This window comes from Pseudoliparis swirei, chromosome 1, assembly GCF_029220125.1.
Source record: "Pseudoliparis swirei isolate HS2019 ecotype Mariana Trench chromosome 1, NWPU_hadal_v1, whole genome shotgun sequence".
Classification (NCBI taxonomy): domain Eukaryota; kingdom Metazoa; phylum Chordata; class Actinopteri; order Perciformes; family Liparidae; genus Pseudoliparis; species Pseudoliparis swirei.
Window position 1 is genome coordinate 6,638,375 of NC_079388.1, and position 21,913 is coordinate 6,660,287.

At 43.9% G+C, this 21,913-nt stretch overlaps 3 protein-coding genes across 3 annotated transcripts; 1 reads left to right on the forward strand and 2 right to left on the reverse strand.

The window, feature by feature from the left end:
* Window positions 1-6,263: 6,263 nt before the first annotated feature.
* Window positions 6,264-7,152, reverse strand: si:ch211-153f2.3 (protein FAM167A). Its single transcript, XM_056414540.1, has 2 exons — window positions 6,858-7,152; window positions 6,264-6,705 (listed from the first exon to the last, which is right to left on the reverse strand). Exons 1-2 carry the CDS (start codon window positions 7,080-7,082, stop codon window positions 6,583-6,585), a joined length of 348 nt encoding a protein of 115 aa, XP_056270515.1. The 5' UTR covers window positions 7,083-7,152; the 3' UTR covers window positions 6,264-6,582.
* Window positions 7,153-9,680: 2,528 nt separating this feature from the next.
* Window positions 9,681-19,102, forward strand: LOC130197222 (double-strand-break repair protein rad21 homolog A-like). Its single transcript, XM_056419793.1, has 14 exons — window positions 9,681-9,752; window positions 11,112-11,301; window positions 11,855-11,984; window positions 12,316-12,415; window positions 12,985-13,091; window positions 13,581-13,790; window positions 14,185-14,322; window positions 14,438-14,557; window positions 15,243-15,466; window positions 15,564-15,720; window positions 16,047-16,192; window positions 16,346-16,504; window positions 16,620-16,700; window positions 17,193-19,102. Exons 2-14 carry the CDS (start codon window positions 11,158-11,160, stop codon window positions 17,382-17,384), a joined length of 1,908 nt encoding a protein of 635 aa, XP_056275768.1. The 5' UTR covers window positions 9,681-9,752; window positions 11,112-11,157; the 3' UTR covers window positions 17,385-19,102.
* Window positions 19,087-20,975, reverse strand: utp23 (UTP23 small subunit processome component). Its single transcript, XM_056419805.1, has 3 exons — window positions 20,593-20,975; window positions 20,331-20,505; window positions 19,087-19,630 (listed from the first exon to the last, which is right to left on the reverse strand). Exons 1-3 carry the CDS (start codon window positions 20,778-20,780, stop codon window positions 19,232-19,234), a joined length of 762 nt encoding a protein of 253 aa, XP_056275780.1. The 5' UTR covers window positions 20,781-20,975; the 3' UTR covers window positions 19,087-19,231.
* Window positions 20,976-21,913: the final 938 nt, after the last annotated feature.

Sequence of the window (21,913 nt, forward strand, 5' to 3'; positions counted from 1 at the left end):
AAATGCATCGCGGCGTGCAGCACTTCCAGAGAAGGGGGGTGGATGCGGGGGTTAAAGTTGAATAAAAGTCTCCCACTCTCGAGGCCAAAAAGCAGGCGAGGGGACGAGGGAAAGTTCGTGTTGCGTTAAAGGTAGCGCTAAAAAAAAAAGGAGGATAAATTCAACATTCAAATCAAAGTTCCGGTGTTCACATCTCCATCAGGGAGGGGGGGCGTTCGGGGGGTGTTTTTGTTCAGCCGGCTAAAACTTAAGTCATTCAGGACCCGCCCACCCTTCCTTGGGCAACCAGCACTCTACGATTACGCAATCAAACGAAGGGCCGCGCGCGCGTCTCCATCACGGTTCCTGTCTGATGCCAGGCTTCCTCGTCCCAGTTCTCATGTTGGATGCTTTTCTTGTTTCTTTCTTTGGGATGAACGTTTTGAACACGTAGTAGAACTGGCATGTGTTTTACATTCATTTATTTTTGACTTGTTGATTGTCAGCGAATAAAGTCCACCTCCATGTGTGTGTTTTTCTTCTTCTATTCTTTTACTCAACAGGTAAACGCGCATATAAAGGCAGATATTGGAGTTTTTTGTTGTTGTTACGTCTAACTTTTTCTATAGAAAAATAACAACGCACACAAATACACATTTTCAAAGCAGTGTATATTTTCTATGTTTTGAATAAACCTACGTTTTGTATTTCATGACATCTTCATGAACCACACATTTACATCTCGCGTTGAGAGGATGCACTCGGTCTCACATCAAGGTTTAAAACTAAGTTGCAAAACAGTCTCATAACTAAGTTATTGTAAAGTTTACCAAGCTGAGGTTGTATGAACCCGCAGGAAAGAATAAAAAGCCCTCTAGCGCTGAAAGACAACCAGTTGTTACTCCTAAATGTACCACATGGGGGCGACACTGAGCCATGTTCAAGTGTTTGCGGTCACCAGGATTTTAATAATGCAGATTATTGTGTTGTTGGTATTATTTCTCATTTATATATATTTTAGTTTTTATGTCAAATTTTCTCCATAACTCTTTTGTCTCCTCACCATCTGGTGGTGGAATGTTGCCATTAACATATCGAGTACTTTCCACGTCACTGGATAGATTATATAGAATAATATTAACAAATAAATGACGATGATGTATTGTTGAAGGTTAATATATATTTTTTACTGATCCCCGGAGGGATATTCACGAGCTACTCAGCCGTATGTTAAGTAATTCAAACTAAAATAAACCCGCCTGCAGCTGCAATATTAAAGGGATGAACACATCCATCAATCATAATGATAATCCAATTATATAAATATTGAAGAGGGCCACTACACAAAAAACTTTTACTTTTAGTACTTTAAGTATATTTTGATGCGAATACCTTTTTACTTTAACTTAAGTGACATTTTGAGTGTAGGGGTATTTCTGTGGTATTTCTATTTGTACTTTATTTATACCTCAGTTGGATGAGGCGGTCCCTCTCCTGTCCCAAAACAAACAGTCTAGCATTTTAATTTAATATAAATAGTGATATGGATACAAAGAGATAATAATTAAAGGAGGGGGAAATAAAGGTATTTAACCTAATTGTCAGTTATACTCATTCACAAAGCAACTGTTGACGTCACAGCTCTTACAACAGACACCACGGCTCAGCCGTCTCCTTGGAGCCGCATTGAGAAAGAGACGTGCACATTGAGACTAAAATGCAGCTTTTGTTTTAGAACTTTTGAAAGTGGTGACTTTTGTTTTATTGAAAAAGGTCTAAAAGTGGACTCAGATTCAACTCTAAAAATAACTTTCAATGTGTCAGTGTTGCTGTATCCGTCAATAGCGTCTGTGTTTGGTTTGCCAAGGTGTGTGTGTGTGTGTGTGTGTGTGTGTGTGTGTGTGTGTGTGTGTGTGTGTGTGTGTGTGTGTGTGTGTGTGTGTGTGTGTGTGTGTGTGTGTGTGTGTGTGTGTGTGTGAATAGGTGGTGTTGCTAGGGGCTGCAGAGTGAGGGTAAGATGCCACTAGAAGGGTTAGTTACACATGGCTGTAGTTACTGTTCTTAAGCTCCTGACCCGCTCTCACCAGACCATGAGGGCCCTATACATACACTAAAGTCCTCTGTGTGTGTGTGTGTTCTGTCCTCCCTGCATCCTCTTTAAAGACACAAACAACAACACACCAGAACTATTGAAAGTGTTTTTCAAGATACAAAACTGCTGTCGTCCATGGCACAAAGTGGCAGTTAACTCCAGGTCAGGCATCTGTACAATGCACTGACGTCAGACCTGCTCCGTCAACATTCACACTGCTGAGAGACAACGGGTGTGGGTGTGTGTGGGGGGGGGGGGAGAGTCAGAGTTCCCCATAAGTCGTCAGAACAGCGAGGGATCTCATAACGGGAGAGGAGAATTCAGACGAGGCTGCATCCTCACGACCGCCGAGGGTCGAGGAGGAGACCGCTGACCAGGAGACCGCTGACCGGGCGCGATGGAGGTGGTCCTAACCAGACTGCGGGACTTCTCCTGCAAGACCGCCACCTTTGAGGACTGCAGGCCGGCAGCACGGGGCGCAGCACGCAGGGACCCTCGCAGGGCCGGGTGCACGGCTGCAGAGGGAGGCAGCACACTGGACATAGAGAGCGCGCTGGCCTGGCTGCGAAGGGAACTGGTAAGAGACGGAGGCTCGCTCTGCTTTCCACACGCACTCCACGTCACTGTGTGTTTACTGCTGTAACTGCACAGTATTTAGTATTTAAAGTACTTTATACTTGGATTTTGTACTTTTTAATGTAGTTGGACAGCTATTTGTACAATGGTTTTACACACAAGACATTTGATTAGATATCAAAATAGGATGCATCTATGATTTTTTTGCGATCGATCAAGTTCTCTGCATACCCACGCAGGTCATGGTGGAGTTGTGCATCAGTTGCACTAAGAACAATTAGCAAGATAGCCCCTAAAATCAATGGTGACCTTGTCAAGATGGCATAATGAACATTATTTTAACAATAAACAGAGAGAATTACAAACGGACACATTGAAGGGAATGAGCCCAGATATCCAATTAATATACAATGAAAATAAAACGTAGATTTCAAACTGTTATGCTACGTTTTAGCATTTGAAATAATCTCAAAGTTGTCACATTCATGTGGCCACGCAACCAGAGTTACATAGTCTCGCTTTAAGTACTTTTTTCCGGTAATATGCCGGATATTTACTTGGAACAGACGGAAGGTCAAGTCATCCATCACCTCCCGGACCATCCCGGTGCTTTTGTGTGGGAGTTTATTGCCCTTTTGTTCCTTTAGATGCATGATGTAGGTCATGTTGTTACAATGTCAAACCCGTTTAAAGAGGCTGTGTGTGTGTGTGTCTGTTTGCACCTCTTTGAGCGACCGTGTAAGGCCCATTGTCGCAGCCTAATATATCACTTGGCATTTAGTACATTCACCCAGACAGCTCATCATAGTAACCGAGTGTCCTCCACACACACAGAGGAGGACACACCGCGTGTCTGAGTAGGAGCCCAACCAAAGCAGCCGGTAAAACAGAGGCCTCCTGCTCGGTGTAATCGGTCCCCGCTGTGCGGAGGTCATGAATGACGACGTCTGGATTTGACTCACCTTCACGGACTGTTGAGGATTCACCGTGTGGCAAAGTCCCAGATCTGATGGAGCCGGTGTTTCTCGTCAGTTGTAATGAAAGTAAAGCAACCAAACGTCCGAGCTGAAGCTCATTTAGTAGCTGCTCTCACGCTTTTGAATCATATCGCAGACGGAGACGGAAACACGACTGTACAGATGTCTTCTGTTTTCCAACTTGAGTTTTAAAAGTTGATTATTGACCGTGGAAACAGCCGAAGACCAAACACCTCGAGGTGAATGAAGTAGCTGTTCTGGACTTTTGGACTCACACCAAAAAGGGGTTGGTCACTTGTGTGAAATATCCAAATGGATTGAACTGTGATACTCAGACTTAGAGATGACCTCTATCCATCCCCTCTCATCAAATCCCAAGGTTCTGGGTCCATGTTTTCCTTTTGAGAAAGGGATTTTGTGAGAGCAAGAAAGATGGCAGGTGTTTGGTTATCCACATTTTTAGACATTTTGGTTCACGTAGTTTGCAGTGCAACAGAAAAAAAGTGAATGAATACACACCACACACACAGTCCACAGCACATTATTTGAAAAGGGGCTGGTGAAGGAAAAGAAAAAGAAGAAAATTCCCGTTTCTTCTTCTCTCGTTCCTCGACAAAGGCGGTAAAAGCAGCATCTTTCAGCCGGAGCCCGGTCTCAACCTGGCGCTGTAATTAATGGAGAAAAGAAATGCAGATCGGCCCAGAAGGTTTTTTTGTCTGGGACATTCCTCTCTCCTTAGGACAAACTTGGACTCTGAAGTCGGTGGAATTCTGAATATCTTATTCTACAATGCCGGCAATTAGACAGCCTCTCATATTAAAAAAAAAGAGGAAGAAAGAGACTGGCAGAAGGAGCTATTTGCATTTGAAAGAAGGCAACGCTTGAATGAAATGGCCGTGGTGTCACACTGAGCATTAACCCGCTCAGCTTGATTGGGAAAAGGCAGAAACTGTGAAGTTCCTGAAGGGGTTCTTAACTATATCTAGAAGATATATATATGTAGATATATAGAGATATAGATGTATTTGGGCCTTCTTGTTTCCCTCGCTGTCCAGCAATAAAAGAAGAATTAAACTAAACATGTTGTTGTTCTTTCATGTGTGTAGATGGAGATGCGTTCCCAGGACCAAGCTCTGATCCGCCAGCTGATGGAGCTGCACTCCGGCATCCAGGAGCTCAAGCAGGAGTTGTCTGAGGAGGAGGAGGAAGAGGAGGAGGAAGAAGAAGAAACAGACGAGGAAGGAGAGGAGGGCAGCTACTGGGACTCTGAAAGCGAACGGGGGAGCGGCAGCGTGTACTCCGGCTCAGGGGAGGTGGGCTTTTCCATTTCCTGCCTGGAGACGACTCCGACCTTTCACCCAGGGGTTTTGTGGAAGAGGGCGTTCAGCCGGAGGAGCTCGGTGCCATGACACTTCTGACTGTTGGAAGAAATGCAACTCTCTCCTCAACTTCCTCGTATCCTCTAAGACAGTCAACAAAGACAAGGTGGAGCAAGATACATATTTGCAGTTTCCCACCACAACTCCCCCCCCCCCCCCCCACCTTCCAAAAACCTTCCTTTTTTTCTAGAGAGAAGCCAGACAAGTGGATAAGTTGAGGAAAGGAATATATATATATATATATATATATATATACATATATTTATTTGTATATTTATATATGTATATATAGTTATATATATATTTATATATTTATATATATATATGACTTGTATATATAAATATATATATATATATACATATATATATATAAATATATTTATATATATACATATCACTCTAATAGCTTCTTTAGCTTGTCGATTCTGTTTTCATAACTAAAGTATGACAGTGTAAAGTAAAATACATCCATTTCTGACAGAATGCTATGAATGTAAAATAATACTAATAATAAATGTGGATACATTTTTACAAAATGGAATTATACACCTAAAAAGTCTGCAGTGAATAACGGTGTAAGCTGCTGAGAGCTCTGCACACAGCACCTAGTTCTATGAACAGGTAGCCGAGAGTAGTATTAATTAAGAAAGTTCAATTGAGTTTTTTTCTAAATGTGAATCTATTCTTTTAAATTACATAATCTGTGTGACAGGATATTATAAATCCTGTATGTTGTTGTCTCTGGTGAGTACTGTGTCAGAAACCGGTCCTCTCTATGTGGACGAGCAGTAGCCGGTGACACAGATCAAAGCTGTTTTTTTTCGATACAAACGTTGAGTTTTTGAATCTGTGGGTTTACATATTCATTTTACGTGTGTGTAAGTGCTGGAAGCTCACTCACAAAGCCTGGAGTCGGACTAGTGCCACGTAGGCTACTGCTGAATATCTCTTTGAGGAGGTATGAATAGGATAGCTTAGTGAGTACAGCAAACCAAATTGTAAATCCATGTTTAAAAAGAAAACTGTGTTGAGATTATGTCAGGAGAGTATTTGAATAAACTAGAATAGTTTGAGAGTTTAACGACCTTACCTGATGTCTGTGTTTCCAACAGGTGTAACGTACCGTGTGCTGTACAGCATGTCAGTACAATAAAGATATACAAAATCACTCATGGTGCAAACTTTATTTTTCAAATCACACGTGTCAAATTGGGACAAAGGTGGGTTTTTTTCTTCATTTTGACATTCATAATGCCTTGTTTCACCACCTAAAGTCACACAACATGTACAAACAGGTTCCTTCAGGACAACTTTGCAAAAGTGCAAAAAATCTAAACATGAACAACGCCGGCATCCCAGAACAGAAATCACATGTTCTTCTTTTTCCCCATTACAGGTTACTTTACATCTATTTCCACATTGTATCACAACTATCACAAGCAGATTCTTATGATCTTCGCGGTCCAGTTGCATTGCAGCACTTTCCTTGCCCGCCATTGGCTCCCGGGGCATTTGTTTCCACCTCCAGTCTCTCTGAAGTCTTCTCCACCCAAAGAAGGGTCTCTCTGCTGGGGCCCAGTCACTGCTGATCGTCCCCTTCTACGTCCACGCCGCCGAAGCTCTCCCTCCTCAGTCTTTGGATCTCCGTGTTGAGCCCCAGCAGCGTCTGAGCCAGCTGCAGGTCCTGTGTGCGCATCTCCAGCTGCATGGCAAGGACGAAAAGAACCGAATCAGCGTGTTTGAAGCGACACGTTTAAATGCAGGGACACACACCCTTTTCACTCGTCTCCACACTCAGGATCTGACTCCATCAACAGAGACATTCCTGGAGATCAAATCTGTGGGTCGACTCACCAGCTCCGCCCTCAGCCAGGTTATCGCCCCGTCTATCTGAGCCCTCCGCAGCTCTTCGTTGGCCTGGTGGCTCCTGCCGATGCTGACCGGGCCGACGGTGGAGCCGGAGTCCTGAGCGTTCCCTCTGGACTCCCCGGTCGCCCTGAAGGCGTGGATCAGTTTGTTTTTGATGTTCTCCAGAACCATGGTGGACAAAGTGTCCTCGCTGTGGCTGTCTCGGTCCATGCCGGCAGGGTGTGTGGAGCGTGTGCCCTTCTCACGTGTTGCCTCCACACTTTCTCATAAAACTCTGGGAAATCTTGCACTTCCACTCGATCTCCTCCTCCTCCTCCTCCTCCCCAGGACTGGTCTTCCTCCTTTCCCTATGTGAACAGGACTCCGCAGCACAGGTCCGTGTGCTTCTGTTCACCGGCTGCAGCCATCCCTTTTGCCTGCCTGGTGTTGAACTGGCTTGTTTTGTCATTGTTACTATGGAGAAGCTGCCCTGCGGCTGCATGGCCCGTTCCTCCTCCTCCTCCTCCTCCTCCTCCTCCTCCTTTCGGTAACCCTAATAAGAATGCTTGAAGAGCTGGGACAAAGACTATTGTTGCCTCCTAAAAGAACTGAAAAGACCCCCCACCCCCAACCAACCACCACCACACCCTCCCCCTCTTTCACCCCCCTTTTCGCTATTTCTTCTTCTCAGTCTATCCCGCCCCATACAATTCTAGTGTGAGAAATGTGTTTTGCGAGTGAGCTCTCATTTGGACAAAGTGCCCATGTGTAAACCTGTGTGTGTGTGTGTGTGCGCCTGTACATACAAAATCCATCAAACCCCCAGTGGACTTTCTCAGTGCTTCTCTCTAAATGAGACCTGCTTGTCAGCTGAGGACGCAGACAGGTTGGACGAGGTATGGAGACACAGCCTCAGTGTTAGCCGCTTCAGAGGCACAAAGGCCATCCTCCGGTGAAATATAACCAGGCCCTTTGTGCCTCGAAGTTAAGTCCGTTCCCCGTGGGGTTTGTGGGATGGGTTTTGGCAACCGTGAGCACTTTTTCAGCCCCTGAAACCTCCGTGCCGAGATGAGAAAGGCTTCTCGTGTATACTCCTCCCTGACTTATGGGCCTGACATCACACACAGTCAATGCCCCCCAGACCTCGAGGTAATTCTTCACTGTGAGGTATTGTTTTACTCTTTTAAAGTGCTATGTCATAGGAAACAAAGTGGTGTGTGTGTGTGTGTGAGAGAGAGTTGAGACCGTGGGATGTCCACCCTGGGGCGTGGTTAGGCTCAGCTATGGAGGGGTGTGGGGAAGGGGCTCAGGGAACAGGTGCCGGGAAGAGGCCTAATTGGCCTCAGCTGCAGGGGATCAGCTGATTAGTGTCTCTGTCCTACATGAGGAGGCAGGGGGGAGGAGAGCAGAGGCACAGACTGCAGTCCAAATAAAGGATATTACGAAGAATCACCGAGTGTGCTCGTCCTTTGGTGCTGGGGGGGGCGACAAGAATATGTTACAACCGCCATATACCGTGGGCTGCCTTCTCTGTTTCACACCTGACATCCGTGTTGATGTGTGTGTGTGTGTTCTTAATGTCGCGTTATCTTCCAGCCAACTTTGCTGCCCCCTGGTGGCGGGTTCACCAATGTGCAGTGATTTTACGTGTTCATATTTTTATGTAACATTTGTTTGTTTGTGTGTATTTCACATGTGTGACATGTTGGCACGTGGATTGCCAACATTCATCCATTTGGAGAGTATTTAAATCTAACAGCGCACATTTGTTCACCGTGGGACACAAACTGAACGAAAAACGAGTTCGGCAATCATTAAAAATGGAGGCACAATAGAGTGCGAGTATAGTCGAGAGGAATGTCAGCTCCAACGTTAACATGTGTGTCATGTGACACCCTGAAAGCATCATTCTGCATAACACTTCAACTTCAAGGCGGACTTGTCTGCACTAAAGTAGTAATAATGGTTTATTACTACTTTAGAGGAGTTAGAGCTCAACACACTGATAACGAATATACTGCTTGCTTTGCTTCAAGTGACGATAGTCTTTTGTATCAGCTATTTTATTATTGTATTGGAAAATAATTGTTCCCACTTCACGGGAATGGAGTTAATAGAACATTGTGGTTGTTGTGTGAGTGGACCTCAGACTGGCTGTGATTATGTAATATGACCATTTTCTGCTAGTTTCCACTCTAAAACAAGTCAGTGGTAAACATGGTACTTTATACTTTACCACGAGTATTTAACATTTGTATCTTCTATTTATGCTAAAATATGATGCATTATTCCAGATTAAATGCCACGCATCAAACGAATGCTCGGGCTGACGTGAGGTCACCACATACGACAAGGATTTAATAAAGTTGTAACTTCTCTGAGAACAACATTAATAAGAGAGGTCAGGAAGCAAAATGTATGGATGAGACTTTCTGAGCTTGTTGAAGTTGTGCCGTTTCTGAAGGGATGAGGATAATTTTACCTCTGGTACTTTGATGTAAATACGTTTGTACTTTGACTAAAGTAAAAATGTCTGAATACAACATGCCACTGCTGCTGAGGGTACAGAGGTACGACAGATGCACAGGTCTCTCCCCCCCCCCCTCTCTCTCCTCTCTTCCCCTTCCTCTCTCTCCCTCTCGCTTTCCCCCCTTTCTCCCTCTCCAGCTCTTTCCCTACCCTTCTCCCCCCCTCTCTCTCTCTCATCAGCACCACTCTGCATCCTGCTGAGGTTTTTTGAGCGTCCAATCCATCCGTCCCAGGAGGGGGAGGAGAGAACGCCATCTTGTTTGTTTTAGTTGGAGGAAGAGGAGGAGGAGGAGGAAGAGATCCACCTCCAGCCGCAGCAGCTGCAGCTGCAGCACGGCCGGCAACACGAGAGAAGCACGAAACGGCGAACCGGTGAGTCACTCCGGTTCATGCGGGAGGTGATTTATATGCAGCGGGTCGGTGTAAACAACAACAACAATAACAAAAACAAAGAGAACACGCACACACACGCGCGCACTGGCTCAGCGGCTAACGGCTAGCAGCTACTCCTCTTCCTCATCATCATCATCATCATCACCTGTTGTGACACGCGCAGGGGGGGGAAGGGGGGGGGGCGTCAACGCTCACTGCGGCTCAGTGTAACTAACGCGTCGTCTCCTCTGCATGACATTCAATGTTATCCCGGGTGGACGCTGCTGCCGCTCTCATGTCGGTGTTCCGGTGTTACCGTATAGTTCCGGTGCTGCAGGTGAGCTGCCACCTCGAGCCCACTGCTACCTGACGGAGCCACGGGGACACCACGTGATCACTCCCATGCACCTTGATAAACAAACAAACAAAAAGGCACATGATGATGCAGTGTGATAATGTTACGGTGAATGTTTAGATGTAAACAGGAAAAAAAGAACACACATATATTTCATTCACAATTCTAACCCTCAAAAGCTTTATAAACAACCCAATCATATTGTGTGCTCATCCATCCTTATTCATGTCAGGGGTCCCCAAACTTTTTCCTGTGAGGGCCACATCACTTTTCCCTTCTCTGATGGAGACCGGTGTTAGTTTGTAACAGATAAAGTGTGACGATCGCAGCGGTGCCTAAATGTAAACATTTATTGTTTTCCAGAAAGCCACACATAACCAAATTGTAATAACCCGTTAAATGTTTCTCTTACCTAACCTTTTCGCCATTATTCAGTTTTATTTGCCAGGGGCTCGTCTAGGATTTGCGTGACCAGACTGAAAAACAAATCATAATGCGTCTCTGGTATTGTTCAGGGGGCCGGGCCGAATGTGGAGGCTGGCCTTAGTTTGGGGACCCCTGGTATAGCTCATTGTTACAAGACTGGTACATTTTCAAAGGTTTTAGATGCACATTTTTTTAATGAAAGGAAGTTTTACTCATCTTATTGATACTTAGTCTTTAAACGATTTTTTTGATGGAACAACGTTAACGACACAATATGCTGCCGGTTACCTTCGTCCATATAATGCATCAGCTAGCTAATAATTCATCCGTGGGGCTCCGTGCTCCTCATTGGGGGCGTTTCCATTCCAGCTGATGTTTTAGAAAAGAATCGATCAATCAGCGTGCACCCTGCTGTGAACTGCTGTCACTTCTCCTCTTGAAAAAAAACATTTCTGAAGCTTCAAAAGTCCGATTGCAAACGCTTCAAGATCGCACAATGAATGTTTCCTTTCAACCGTCATCCTATTTATTCAGTGATGGGATTTTCCAATCATGCAGTATTTGTGTCCCCCCTCCAGGCCTCTCCCTATCCCCTTTCCCTTGTGGTGAGAAGGCGCCGGGACGATGTTTTACGCCCACTTTGTCCTCAGCAAACGTGGGCCGCTGGCCAAGATCTGGCTGGCGGCCCACTGGGACAAGAAGCTGACCAAGGCTCACGTGTTTGAGTGCAATCTGGAGAGCAGCGTGGAGAGCATCATCTCACCTAAGGTCATTCCTCAGGGTCTTCACTCTGTTCATGCTATGTTGATCTGTAACCGGTCCTCCAACACCTGAGAGGTTCACATGTTTCTGGGACCTGATTGATGTTTCAAGCTAAACACTGAAAATAAGATTATTTCTTTTAATTAAATGAAATTATAGAGATTTTTTTAAATTACATTTTACAAAATTCATGAAGTCTCATCTCACAACGTTTGATGTTATGTCCATCATGCTCCTATTAACCTCAGGCTTTACGTGTACATACATTTTTGTGCAGAAACATTTCATAGAATTCTGAATATAGATATTTTTAATTTTATGCCTGCAAGTTGGCAATGTTTCACACATATTTTAGGGCCTTTGTAACATGTGATCATCAAGTTTACATACTTTTTTTTACATTACCAGCTGCAGCCCTGGTATCATTATCAGAGAGTTGCAACATTTGATAAATTGTACAACAGTCGCCAGTGGGGGAAATTTGGACTATAGCTGCAGATGTATTTCACAGTAGCATCACAGGTCATTCATGCATCTCATTTTAAATATTTTTCTCCAGATGAAAATGGCTTTGCGAACGTCGGGGCATCTGCTGCTGGGGGTGGTGAGGATCTACCACCGGAAGGCCAAGTACCTGCTGGCAGATTGTAACGAGGCCTTCATCAAGATCAAGATGGCGTTTCGACCAGGTTGGAGACCGACTGCGGCTTAAAAGTCAAATAGAACCAGCAGCAGCATGAGAATACTTACCTCGAGTGGTCCATAGTACATGCTGTGTCAGTCAGAGATGGAAGTAGCTTGAAAATATTTTTTTTATAAATTCTTTTTTTTTTAAATACCCCAACTGCATAGCTGGAATTAATAACTGTGTCCATCTCTTCTCGGACTTTCTGTACTTTCACACCGATCTTGAAACCTTTTTAAAACTGCTGGCTTTCATATCCATATTATTCTGGTTCATCCCTGCCACTCGAGTGATGTCACACGCTGTAACTCTCCTCCTCCGTCGTGCCATTCCAGGCGTGGTAGATCTTCCCGAGGAGAACAGAGAAGCGGCCTACAACGCCATCACGCTGCCGGAGGAGTTCCACGACTTCGACCAGCCACTACCAGACCTCGAGTGAGTCCTCTTGGCGGTCCACCGCTTCCAGAGAGAGCAGATCATAGGAGCTCAATTCAACCGTTGCAAACGTGGTGAACAAAACCAACATTTTTATTTTATTGGAGACATTGTATGCCTCTATCAGGCGGTGAAACAGAGGTAGGCTACAGGGTTCAGCTTTCATCCTGGAAAAACCTGGAACAGAATTGACCCATTTCCCATATTAATCTTTCAGAACTCCCAAAAACCAGAAAACAGATTCAATAAGAGATGATTTAATCAGTTTCAGCCATCGATTGCACACCTTTTAAATCACACGGCCACTCAACCGACTGGATGGAGGGGCTGGTACAGGAAGGAAAACAGGTGGGCATGGAAGGCCAGGTGATGGGAATGGTAGAAAGGATGCAGTGGCTGGATGTGAGACTCAGGTGACGGGGGGTGGGAGAGAGGTACAGAGAGGCAGGGAGGGATAGCAGAGAGTAACTATTAACTGCTATTTTAAAAGAACATTTCATCTTTTTGCACTGCCTGCAAACATATTAAATTTGACGAATGTTGAACTGACTGTGGTGTGTTTCCTGCAGCGATATTGACATTGCTCAGCAGTTCAACTTGAACCAAAGCCGAGTGGAGGAGATCACGATGAGGGAGGAGGTGGGCAACCTCAACCTGCTGCAGGACAATGACTTCGGTGGGCATCTTTTTTTTGAAGTCACCTTTTTGAACACTTAAACAGGGACAGTGTGTAGCATTTAGGGGGATCTGTCGGCTGATATGGAATATAATATGAATATGTGTGTTTTCTCCAGTGCGTAATCACCTAACAATAAGTATTATTGTGGTTGGTTAATTGGAATGAGACGCATAGATTTATTTAGGGAGCAGATCCTCTTCACAGAGTCCGCCACGTTTCTACCGTAGCCCAGAATGGACAAACCAAACACTGGAGCACTGGTTCGAGATAAGGCCGCCCTTCTCTTTATACCCGCTTGGCACACGGGGTGAGTTTCAGTTCGTTGTAATCTGCGGTCTCACCACTAGATGTCGCCCAATCTTACACGCCGCCCCCTTGAATGTACTTTTCTTCGTTAGTCGACAGCGTGACTTCCTCCACTCGTCCACTTTCCTCTCTGCTGCGTCTAACCGTGAACAAAACACACACGTATTGCCTGTCATGCAGCTGACTTTGGTATGGACGACCGGGAGCTGATGCGGGAGGAGAGCGCCTTCGCCGTGGACATCATGGACGTGTCGGCGTCCAACCTGCTGCTGGAGGCCGACGGTGGCGCCAACGCGATGGCGGACAAGTCCAACCATCTGGAGTACGACGACCAGTACAAGGACGACTTCGGAGACAATCCCATGGAGAGCACCGTGGAAGGCATGCTAGGTAAGATGCCGTCAATGTTATGTCCACAGTGACACAACACGGTCAGCTGTGAAACATAAGTCGTGGGAAAAGATGCTTGAATTGAGAACGTGCCTTCACTTTTCATCTGATTTTTTACGACATCTGTAAGTGACAGATGTTTATCCACTTGAATCTCACAGCTCACTGTCTGTGTGAAGGTTGCTGTCACCACTTTTGGTTTGTTGTAGAAACCATTAGAAACGGTTATTTCATGGGCCTTAAAATTAGCCTTTTTCTTTTTAAATGCCACGAATGACAGCCCCTTATTGTCGACATGTATATTTGAAATGTGACCGTTCATACGAAGCGGATTATCTTAAAAACGGTAATAGCAACATGAGTAATAATTGAATGACCTCACCTCTCTGTGAAGTGGACAAGCTGCTGAGCCACGAGGAGGGAGACGGCATCTTTGACGACCCTCCCGCCGACCCTCCCGCCATCGCAGAGAGCGTGATGATGCTGCAGGACCACGGAGACGACAACGAAGACGACTTCGATGCTCTCTCAGGTCGGTTCTCACAAAAAAGACAAAAAAGACACATTGTTTTATGTTGCAATACCTTGTACACTCACCGACATGTCACGATATGCATATCCGACATCGTGTGATTGTGTGTCGTCAGCGGGAGCCCCAGATAGTCCGGACTCAAAGACCCTCCCAGCCATGGCCGACCAGACCGAACAGACCACCCTGGTTCACAACGAGGAGGAAACCTTCGCCCTGGAGCCCATCGACATCACGGGTAATGCAGCCGGCTTTAAGAGACGACGTCAACTTTTCTTGATCGCTCTAACTTTGCGCTTTGGTCGGAATTCTCGATAAAGTTTCGGGTCATTTATGATTTCCCTTTCCATGAACAGGATCACATCGTGAACATAGAGTACCATCGCGTTTGTGGCATAAGGAAACAGCAATCAGAGACTAGCAGCAGATAGAAGGAGCTCACAACATCATGAAAACTATTAAATTATTGTATTATTATATTATACACATATATATATATATATATATACAGGACTGTCTCAGAAAATTAGAATATTGTGATAAAGTTCTTTATTTTCTGTAATGCAATTAAAAAAACAAAATGTCATGCATTCTGGATTCATTACAAATCAACTGAAATATTGCAAGCCTTTTATTCTTTTAATATTGCTGATTATGGCTTACAGCTTAAGAAAACTCAAATATCCTATCTCTAAATATTAGAATATCATGAAAAAGTATACTAGTAGGGTATTAAACAAATCACTTGAATCGTCTAATTAACTCGAAACACCTGGAAACACATTTTCAAATGTTTGATTTTGTTTTGCTGTTATAAATCTTTTTTTTACTTGGTCTGAGGAAATATTCAAATTTTATGAGATAGGATTTTAGAGTTTTCTTAAGCACTTTGTATATATATATTCATCTCCCTGTGGCTGCAGTGAAGGAGACCAAGGCGAAGCGTAAGAGGAAGCTGATTGTGGACAGCGTGAAGGAGCTGGATAGTAAAACCATCCGTGCACAGCTGTCTGATTACTCTGACATCGTCACCACCCTGGACCTGGCACCTCCCACCAAGAAGCTGATGATGTGGAAGGAGACGGGCGGAGTGGAGAAGCTTTTCACTCTCCCCGCTCAGCCTCTCTGGAACAGCAGGCTGCTGAAGGTAAAGAACCCCGATTATAATTGTACAACGAAGCGCGAGAGTGAGAATTACAACGGCGGATCTTTCAGCTTATGCCATCTTTGCTTTCTCACGCCAGATGTTCACGCGGTGTCTGACACCGCTGGTGCCGGACGAGCTGAGGAAGAGGAGGAAAGGTGGAGAGGCTGACAGTTTGGATGAGTTCCTCAAGGATCTGGAGAACCCGGAGGTGCCCAGAGAGGAGACGGCAGGACACCAGCAGGGAGACATCATCGGTATGAAAGTGGCTGTTTGGAAGGTCATAACTCAAACTGTTGAATGCTTGTTGTTTATGAATATGTCAATTATTTTTTAGCTCGTATTTTTTTACTCCAATGGTCATTTTTGTGGCAGAAATTGCACACATTTTTTTAAAGGAGAGTTTTTGATCTTGAGTAATTGATTTTCTCTTCAAAGAGGAAAATTGCTTTTGAAAAAAAAGAAGAGGATGTGTTATTGTGTATCACGACAAATATTCTCAGTGACAATGAACAAAAATTACGAATAATCTTTTGTCCATGCACAGTATATTTACATATACAGTGTGTCTTTTCCCTTCCAGACCAGATCCTCGTGGAAGAGGCCAGCGTTCTGCAGACCTCCGCTGTGGAAGGCAGCAGAACGACGCTGGACGAGTTGGTCATGCCCCCTCCGTCCCCCCAACGGGGCCTCAAACGCAAAGCCCAGGACACAGAACCCGCCCTGCCTGTGAGTACAGGGGCCCCATAGCCGTAGTGGCTGTGTGTACGGAAGCAGATGCACTCACGAGACTTTTCCAAATCTGATATCACTTCATACTCCTGTAGATGTCCGGACAACAAACACTCTGTCTCTGTGTCCTCCCTCCCTGCTTTCCTCTAGATGGGAACTTTGGACCAGCAGCAGCCGCCGGGCCCCACGAATGTGTCCCAGCAGCTGGAGGCGTCCAGTGTGGATCTGCCCCCAGAGGAAACCATCAGCCAGATGATCGAGCTGGACCTGCTCGGAGACAAGAAGAAGAACGACGACTCTGATGACGAGGCGAGGAAGAGATTCACAAAAACTTCACGTTGTGTGATTTTTGTGGGTGATGGAAACAGAACAGTCACTATAACATATCCTTAGTGTTTGTAACTGTGATTTTCCCCTGCGCCAGGAGGAGGAGGTGCAGGGAGACCAGGACCAGGAGGAGAAGAGGTGGAACAAAAGGACCCAGCAGATGCTCCATGGCCTCCAGGTGTGTGTTTGTAATCAGCAAATTAAAGAAAATATGATGATAGCTTGTTGCTACAACTTAGAGTTTATATTTCCAACCACTTTTTTCGTAAATGTTGAACGTAATATCAAATAAGAAATGCTGCTTGTGCATGCTGAGGTTAAATGTGGGTTTTCCTTTTAATAACGTTTTTATTTGTTTAGAGAAATCCAGTTATTTATATGAAGGCAGAAAGACATTTCAAATGTTTTTGGCAAGTTATTTTCTTTTAATTAAAGAAAATGTTTTTGGAGAAAATCTATATTGATAAAATATTTAATACAGCGTATACAACATAAAAGGGATAACATGACAAGAAGAAAACAACAAACATAAAGGAAAACATTTACAAGTAATTAAAACGATATGTTTACACAAATAAAAGTCATGCGGTACTTCTGTGGTTCTCGATGTACCGCAGCGCTGCTTGAATAACTTCCCCTCCCCGATTCCCTGCATCTCCTCTTCCCACAGAGGGTGATGGCCAAAACAGGCGCCCAGTCGGTCGGCCTGCTGGATCTGTGCAGGAACAACAACAAGAAACAGGCGGCCGCTAAGTTCTACAGCTTCCTGGTTCTGAAGAAGCAGCAGGCGGTGGAGCTGGTCCAGGAGGAGCCTTACAGCGACATCGTGGCTACACCCGGAGCTCGCTTCAACGTCATCTAGAAAAACACAACTTTAAAATTCCAAAAAGGGGAACAAGCAAAACAACTCTTCAGTGTATATTCTGAACATAACATTGTGTGCCTGTTGTTTTTTTATTACTTTGTTTGGTGTATGATGTGGAGTTTAATCTTCTGTCTGCCAATATTATCAATCAGTGGTGGGAGGAAAGAGGTCTGAATAACATGGTTGAACTATAAGGAAGTTTACTTTACAAATACCACAGTAAGGGTTGAAACTCCAAACAATGGCCACTTGTCCTATTTTTATTCATTATTTATTGTACCATTTTAATCAAAACTCACTTTATAGCCAAGTTTGTAGGAAGTTAAAAAAAAAAATTATAACACACTGCATTCCTTTTTAGTTTGGAGTTGCTTTCTACAGTGTTTTTTTAAGTAGATGTCACTGGCATATTTAAAGGAACAGTACGCTTAAATAGATGTCAGTGACATATTTAAAGGAACAGTACGCTCAAATAGATGTCACTGGCATATTTAAAGGAACAGTACACTCAAATAGATGTCAGAGGCATATTTAAAGGAACAGTACGCTCAAATAGATGTCACTGGCATATTTAAAGGAACAGTACACTCAAATAGATGTCAGAGGCATATTTAACGGAACAGTACGCTCAAATAGATGTCAGAGGCATATTTAAAGGAATAGTACGCTCACTGTGGGAGTGATAACTCAGTCAACCATGTTACTCGGAGTCGCATCGGTCCCACCACTGAAGGAAAAGAAGTTCTCATGTACACTGACATTAGCCGAATGGAGCATGCACTATATCCCGTCTGCTACAGGACATTTAAACAGTTACTACGGTGGTAATTTGCAGACTCAACCAGCAATTAACCATCGTACAACTGTAGCGGAGCACCTTAGGCTCCAAGTAGTCGTTTTGGAAAATGCGTTGCTTGCATTGTCGACTGTTTGCACAAAACTGTAGTTATTTCCCAAATCCACTTTAAAAAAAGAAGCTTCCGTGTCTACCTATAGATGTTGTAAACATCAGTGGTCTGCATAGTTGCATGCACTGTTCTGAAGTTGAATTGCTACAGAAAATACAATTTCTAATACCGTGTTGCTCTTTTATTCTTAAAAAGACTTGACGTTTGAGATAGATTTTTTCATTTATTTGGGTCCCTTTTATATATATATATGTATAATCATTTAGTTACATCTGGGTGCCATACAATAATGTAGAACTCCTGCAAGTGTAAATCAAAAAGATACTGAGTCAATATTCATTTATTGATGGAATATATACAATATATAGATAGAAAAAGAGAATAAACTAATTATTTGTAAGGCAAATGGATTTTTAAATCTAAAGAATGACCTGATAAAACAATCAAGTGAACTTTGTGAAGTCTGAAACGATATATTCGTTATGAACGCTGTCGTTTGGACTCTAAACTCATCGTACTAGAAATTACATGTGTTGTATTTGATATCCACTTCCATATAAAAATATGTCGCTTCCTTAACTGATGTACACATGGCTTGTAGTTGTAACGTCACCTGTGCTTCTTATATTCTTAACTATGTGCCTGTACACCTGCCTTTTTATTTTGTATAAAAGCCAAGACAAATCTTCCGATATTGCGATGTTCGTGAGCAGTTTCAGCCGTATGCCTGTAGAACCCGAGTCCTGGAAACTGTTGCAACATTTTTTCAAAATAAAACAAATACTATGGAGCAGTATTTTAAAATTGTATTGTATGCGTGTTAAACAATTGGTTTATTCAATCAGGAAAAACAGACCAGAGTGGAATTATTTACGATTTGGACCGTGGAAATCTTAAAATATGTAATTTGCTGAAGTCTCTCGTCTTCCTGCTGCACTATGCAACCGCAGGAGCAGACGCGTCTCCTCCCTCCGTCCTTCGTTTCTTGTGTCTAACTCTTTTCTTCTTCTCCCCCTCCCCCTCCTCCGCCTTCCTCTTCGGCGGTGTCGGACCGGCTTTTTTCTTCTTCTTCATGCAGCTCAGAGGGTTGGGATTGCTCCGCTTCCTCTTCCTCTTCTTCCCCCGCTGCTCTCCGTCGTTCTGGGCGATGCCCTGCTCCTCCTTCAGGCTGCGGAGGGTCTGCTGCTGGGACGGGCTGACCAGCTCTCCCAGCTGGACGGCCCGGACGTGGTCCAGGGACGCCTGGTAGGGCTTGTCCAGCACGATGGTGTTCATGATGATGTACATCAGGGGGACGCCGGGGATCTTCTTCAGGCCTGCCGTTAGCGAGTGGTCCTGGGGAGCAAATACAGTAGATTTGAGTGAGGGGATGCCGAAGATATACTGAAGTGCACCTCCTCCAGTTACACGGCACTCCACTTGTCCTGAGGAGCTTCTCTTCTTAGACTTGCAAAAGGTCATACGGTGATTCCACTACTTTAGGAGGTCCAAAGCTCTTCCACATAACAAGCAGCACCATCTGCCAATCAAGTTACCACTTCATTAAGGAAACATATACTGCCGGGTTTAACAATGTACACCTATATCAAGTTGCCCCTTCATGGAGATACACCGAGTTAGCTTAACTAGGTATAATTTAACACCCCTGAAATAAACCCTACCTTCCTGAATGCCATCATGTTTGGTTTTGGTCGAAAATGTTGATTGAACTCTATGATCATAATGGAGCATGTGGTTTGTCGTTCAAATTTTGATGACCACAGTTAAATTGGCGCTCTCTAAATCTATTTAAACAAAAACTGAACGCTAGGACTGTCATAATGTAGGATCTATTGCAGGCCTTTTTGTATTGGACTGCATTAGTTTCAGCTACATGTACCAAATAAACTGTAACACTGAACGGATGCATAGTTAAATATCCCAGTTAGTTGGGAGTCATTTCAAACAACACATTATTATTATTTAATTTGTATTTCCCATTTCCCCTCCGAGTTGTGAGTGTGTTAGGGACTGTGCTGGGTCTCTTTATATGTACCTGTGTAGCAACAAAGTAGTTGTGAGGGTTCGTGTCCTCCAGCATGGACAGCAGACACTCTGAAGCTGGGACGGGGTCTTTGAAATGTTCACACCTCCTCGTCTGAAACCTCTGCAGGATGATTTTGGCTCCATACAGGTCTTTCCCCAGACTCTCCAGTTCCTTCAGTGCACAGCTGAGATGAGAGAGAGTAAACAACAGCACGTTAGGAAGCTCCATGTCAGCAAATAGCGCTGCGTCCCGTAGGTCTAGGTTCACTCACCTTGTGGTGCACAGCTGCACCTCTCCCATCAGGTATTTGGGCATCTGCTCTTTGATCTGAATCTTGTTCTTCAAAGCCGCCTGACAAAAAGTCCCGTCGAAGAGGATCTGAAAGGGTTCTCTGAAGCTGAAGTTGTATTTGTAGAAACTCAAGGTTTTCTTGGCTTGTTTCTGTCTCTTGAGCCCCATGATGGCTGCTCGGTGGAGGCGGAATAATGTCTACTTGTCGACGTCAACGTTCAAAATGTCCGTCTCGGTGGAAGAGGATCGTTCCCCTCCCCCGGTTACATCGACTCGTCTCAAGGATTTATTTCATAAACATTTTTAAACTATCACTTTAGGCTACTTACGCATGGCCGTTTCGAGTGTACACAACCCGCATGCAGTGTCTGCTTTTCATGATTCCGGGCGGAAACAAGATACACGACGATGGTTCCGATATTGGGCCCGGTGCCTACATGCAAATTAGATATTTACTATACGGTAAAAAAAAAAAAACGAATTAATCTCCGCTTTGGGGGTTCATCAATGTTGATAAGCGATCTGAAATCTAGTGAACTTTTAGAGTAAATGTTTTATTGAATTCAGAAGTATGAATCATTTGGTAGAATTGATTACCTGTAATGCACCCCTTATTTCAGCTAAGGCCGCTATTAAATGTATGGAATTCACGCTGCAAATATGAGCTGGTAACTGCATTTGTATTATTAGATGTCGAGAACTAAAGATGCACTATCTAGAAGAGGTAGTAGTGTTTCATACATACGATCAGTGTTGGGCAAGTTACTGAAAATTAGTAATTAGTTATAGTTACTAGTTACTTCTTTTTAAAGTAATTGAATTACTTTACTAGTTACTGTATATCCAAAGTAATTAGTTACTCGGGAAAGTAACTTTTAAGTTACTTTTATGTCTGCTTTTTTAATGTCATGAACAGTCAAACACAATAAACATATGTCGTAGACCTATTTATTGCAATCAACAGGGCAACAGGCCTTCAAATCAAGCAGGAGTACAAAAGTCCCTTTTTTAGTTAACTTAATACAAAATAACTGTCTCAGTGATTTAACAGTGTTTTTTTTTTACCACATTAGGCCCAATGAAATAAAAGTGATTGGCCTGCAGTATTAACACTAATTAAAAGAGAAAACAAAGGTGCCTTGAGGTGCTGCATATAATTGAGGGGGGGTGCTAGTGAGGCGTGTACGTGCTGATCTGGAGTCAGTTTGGTAGGATTTGGGTATAAATAAATTATTTCATTTAAAATATGGATTTTTATTTAAAGATATTCATGTAATTTGCATGCAAAATAGGTCTACCCG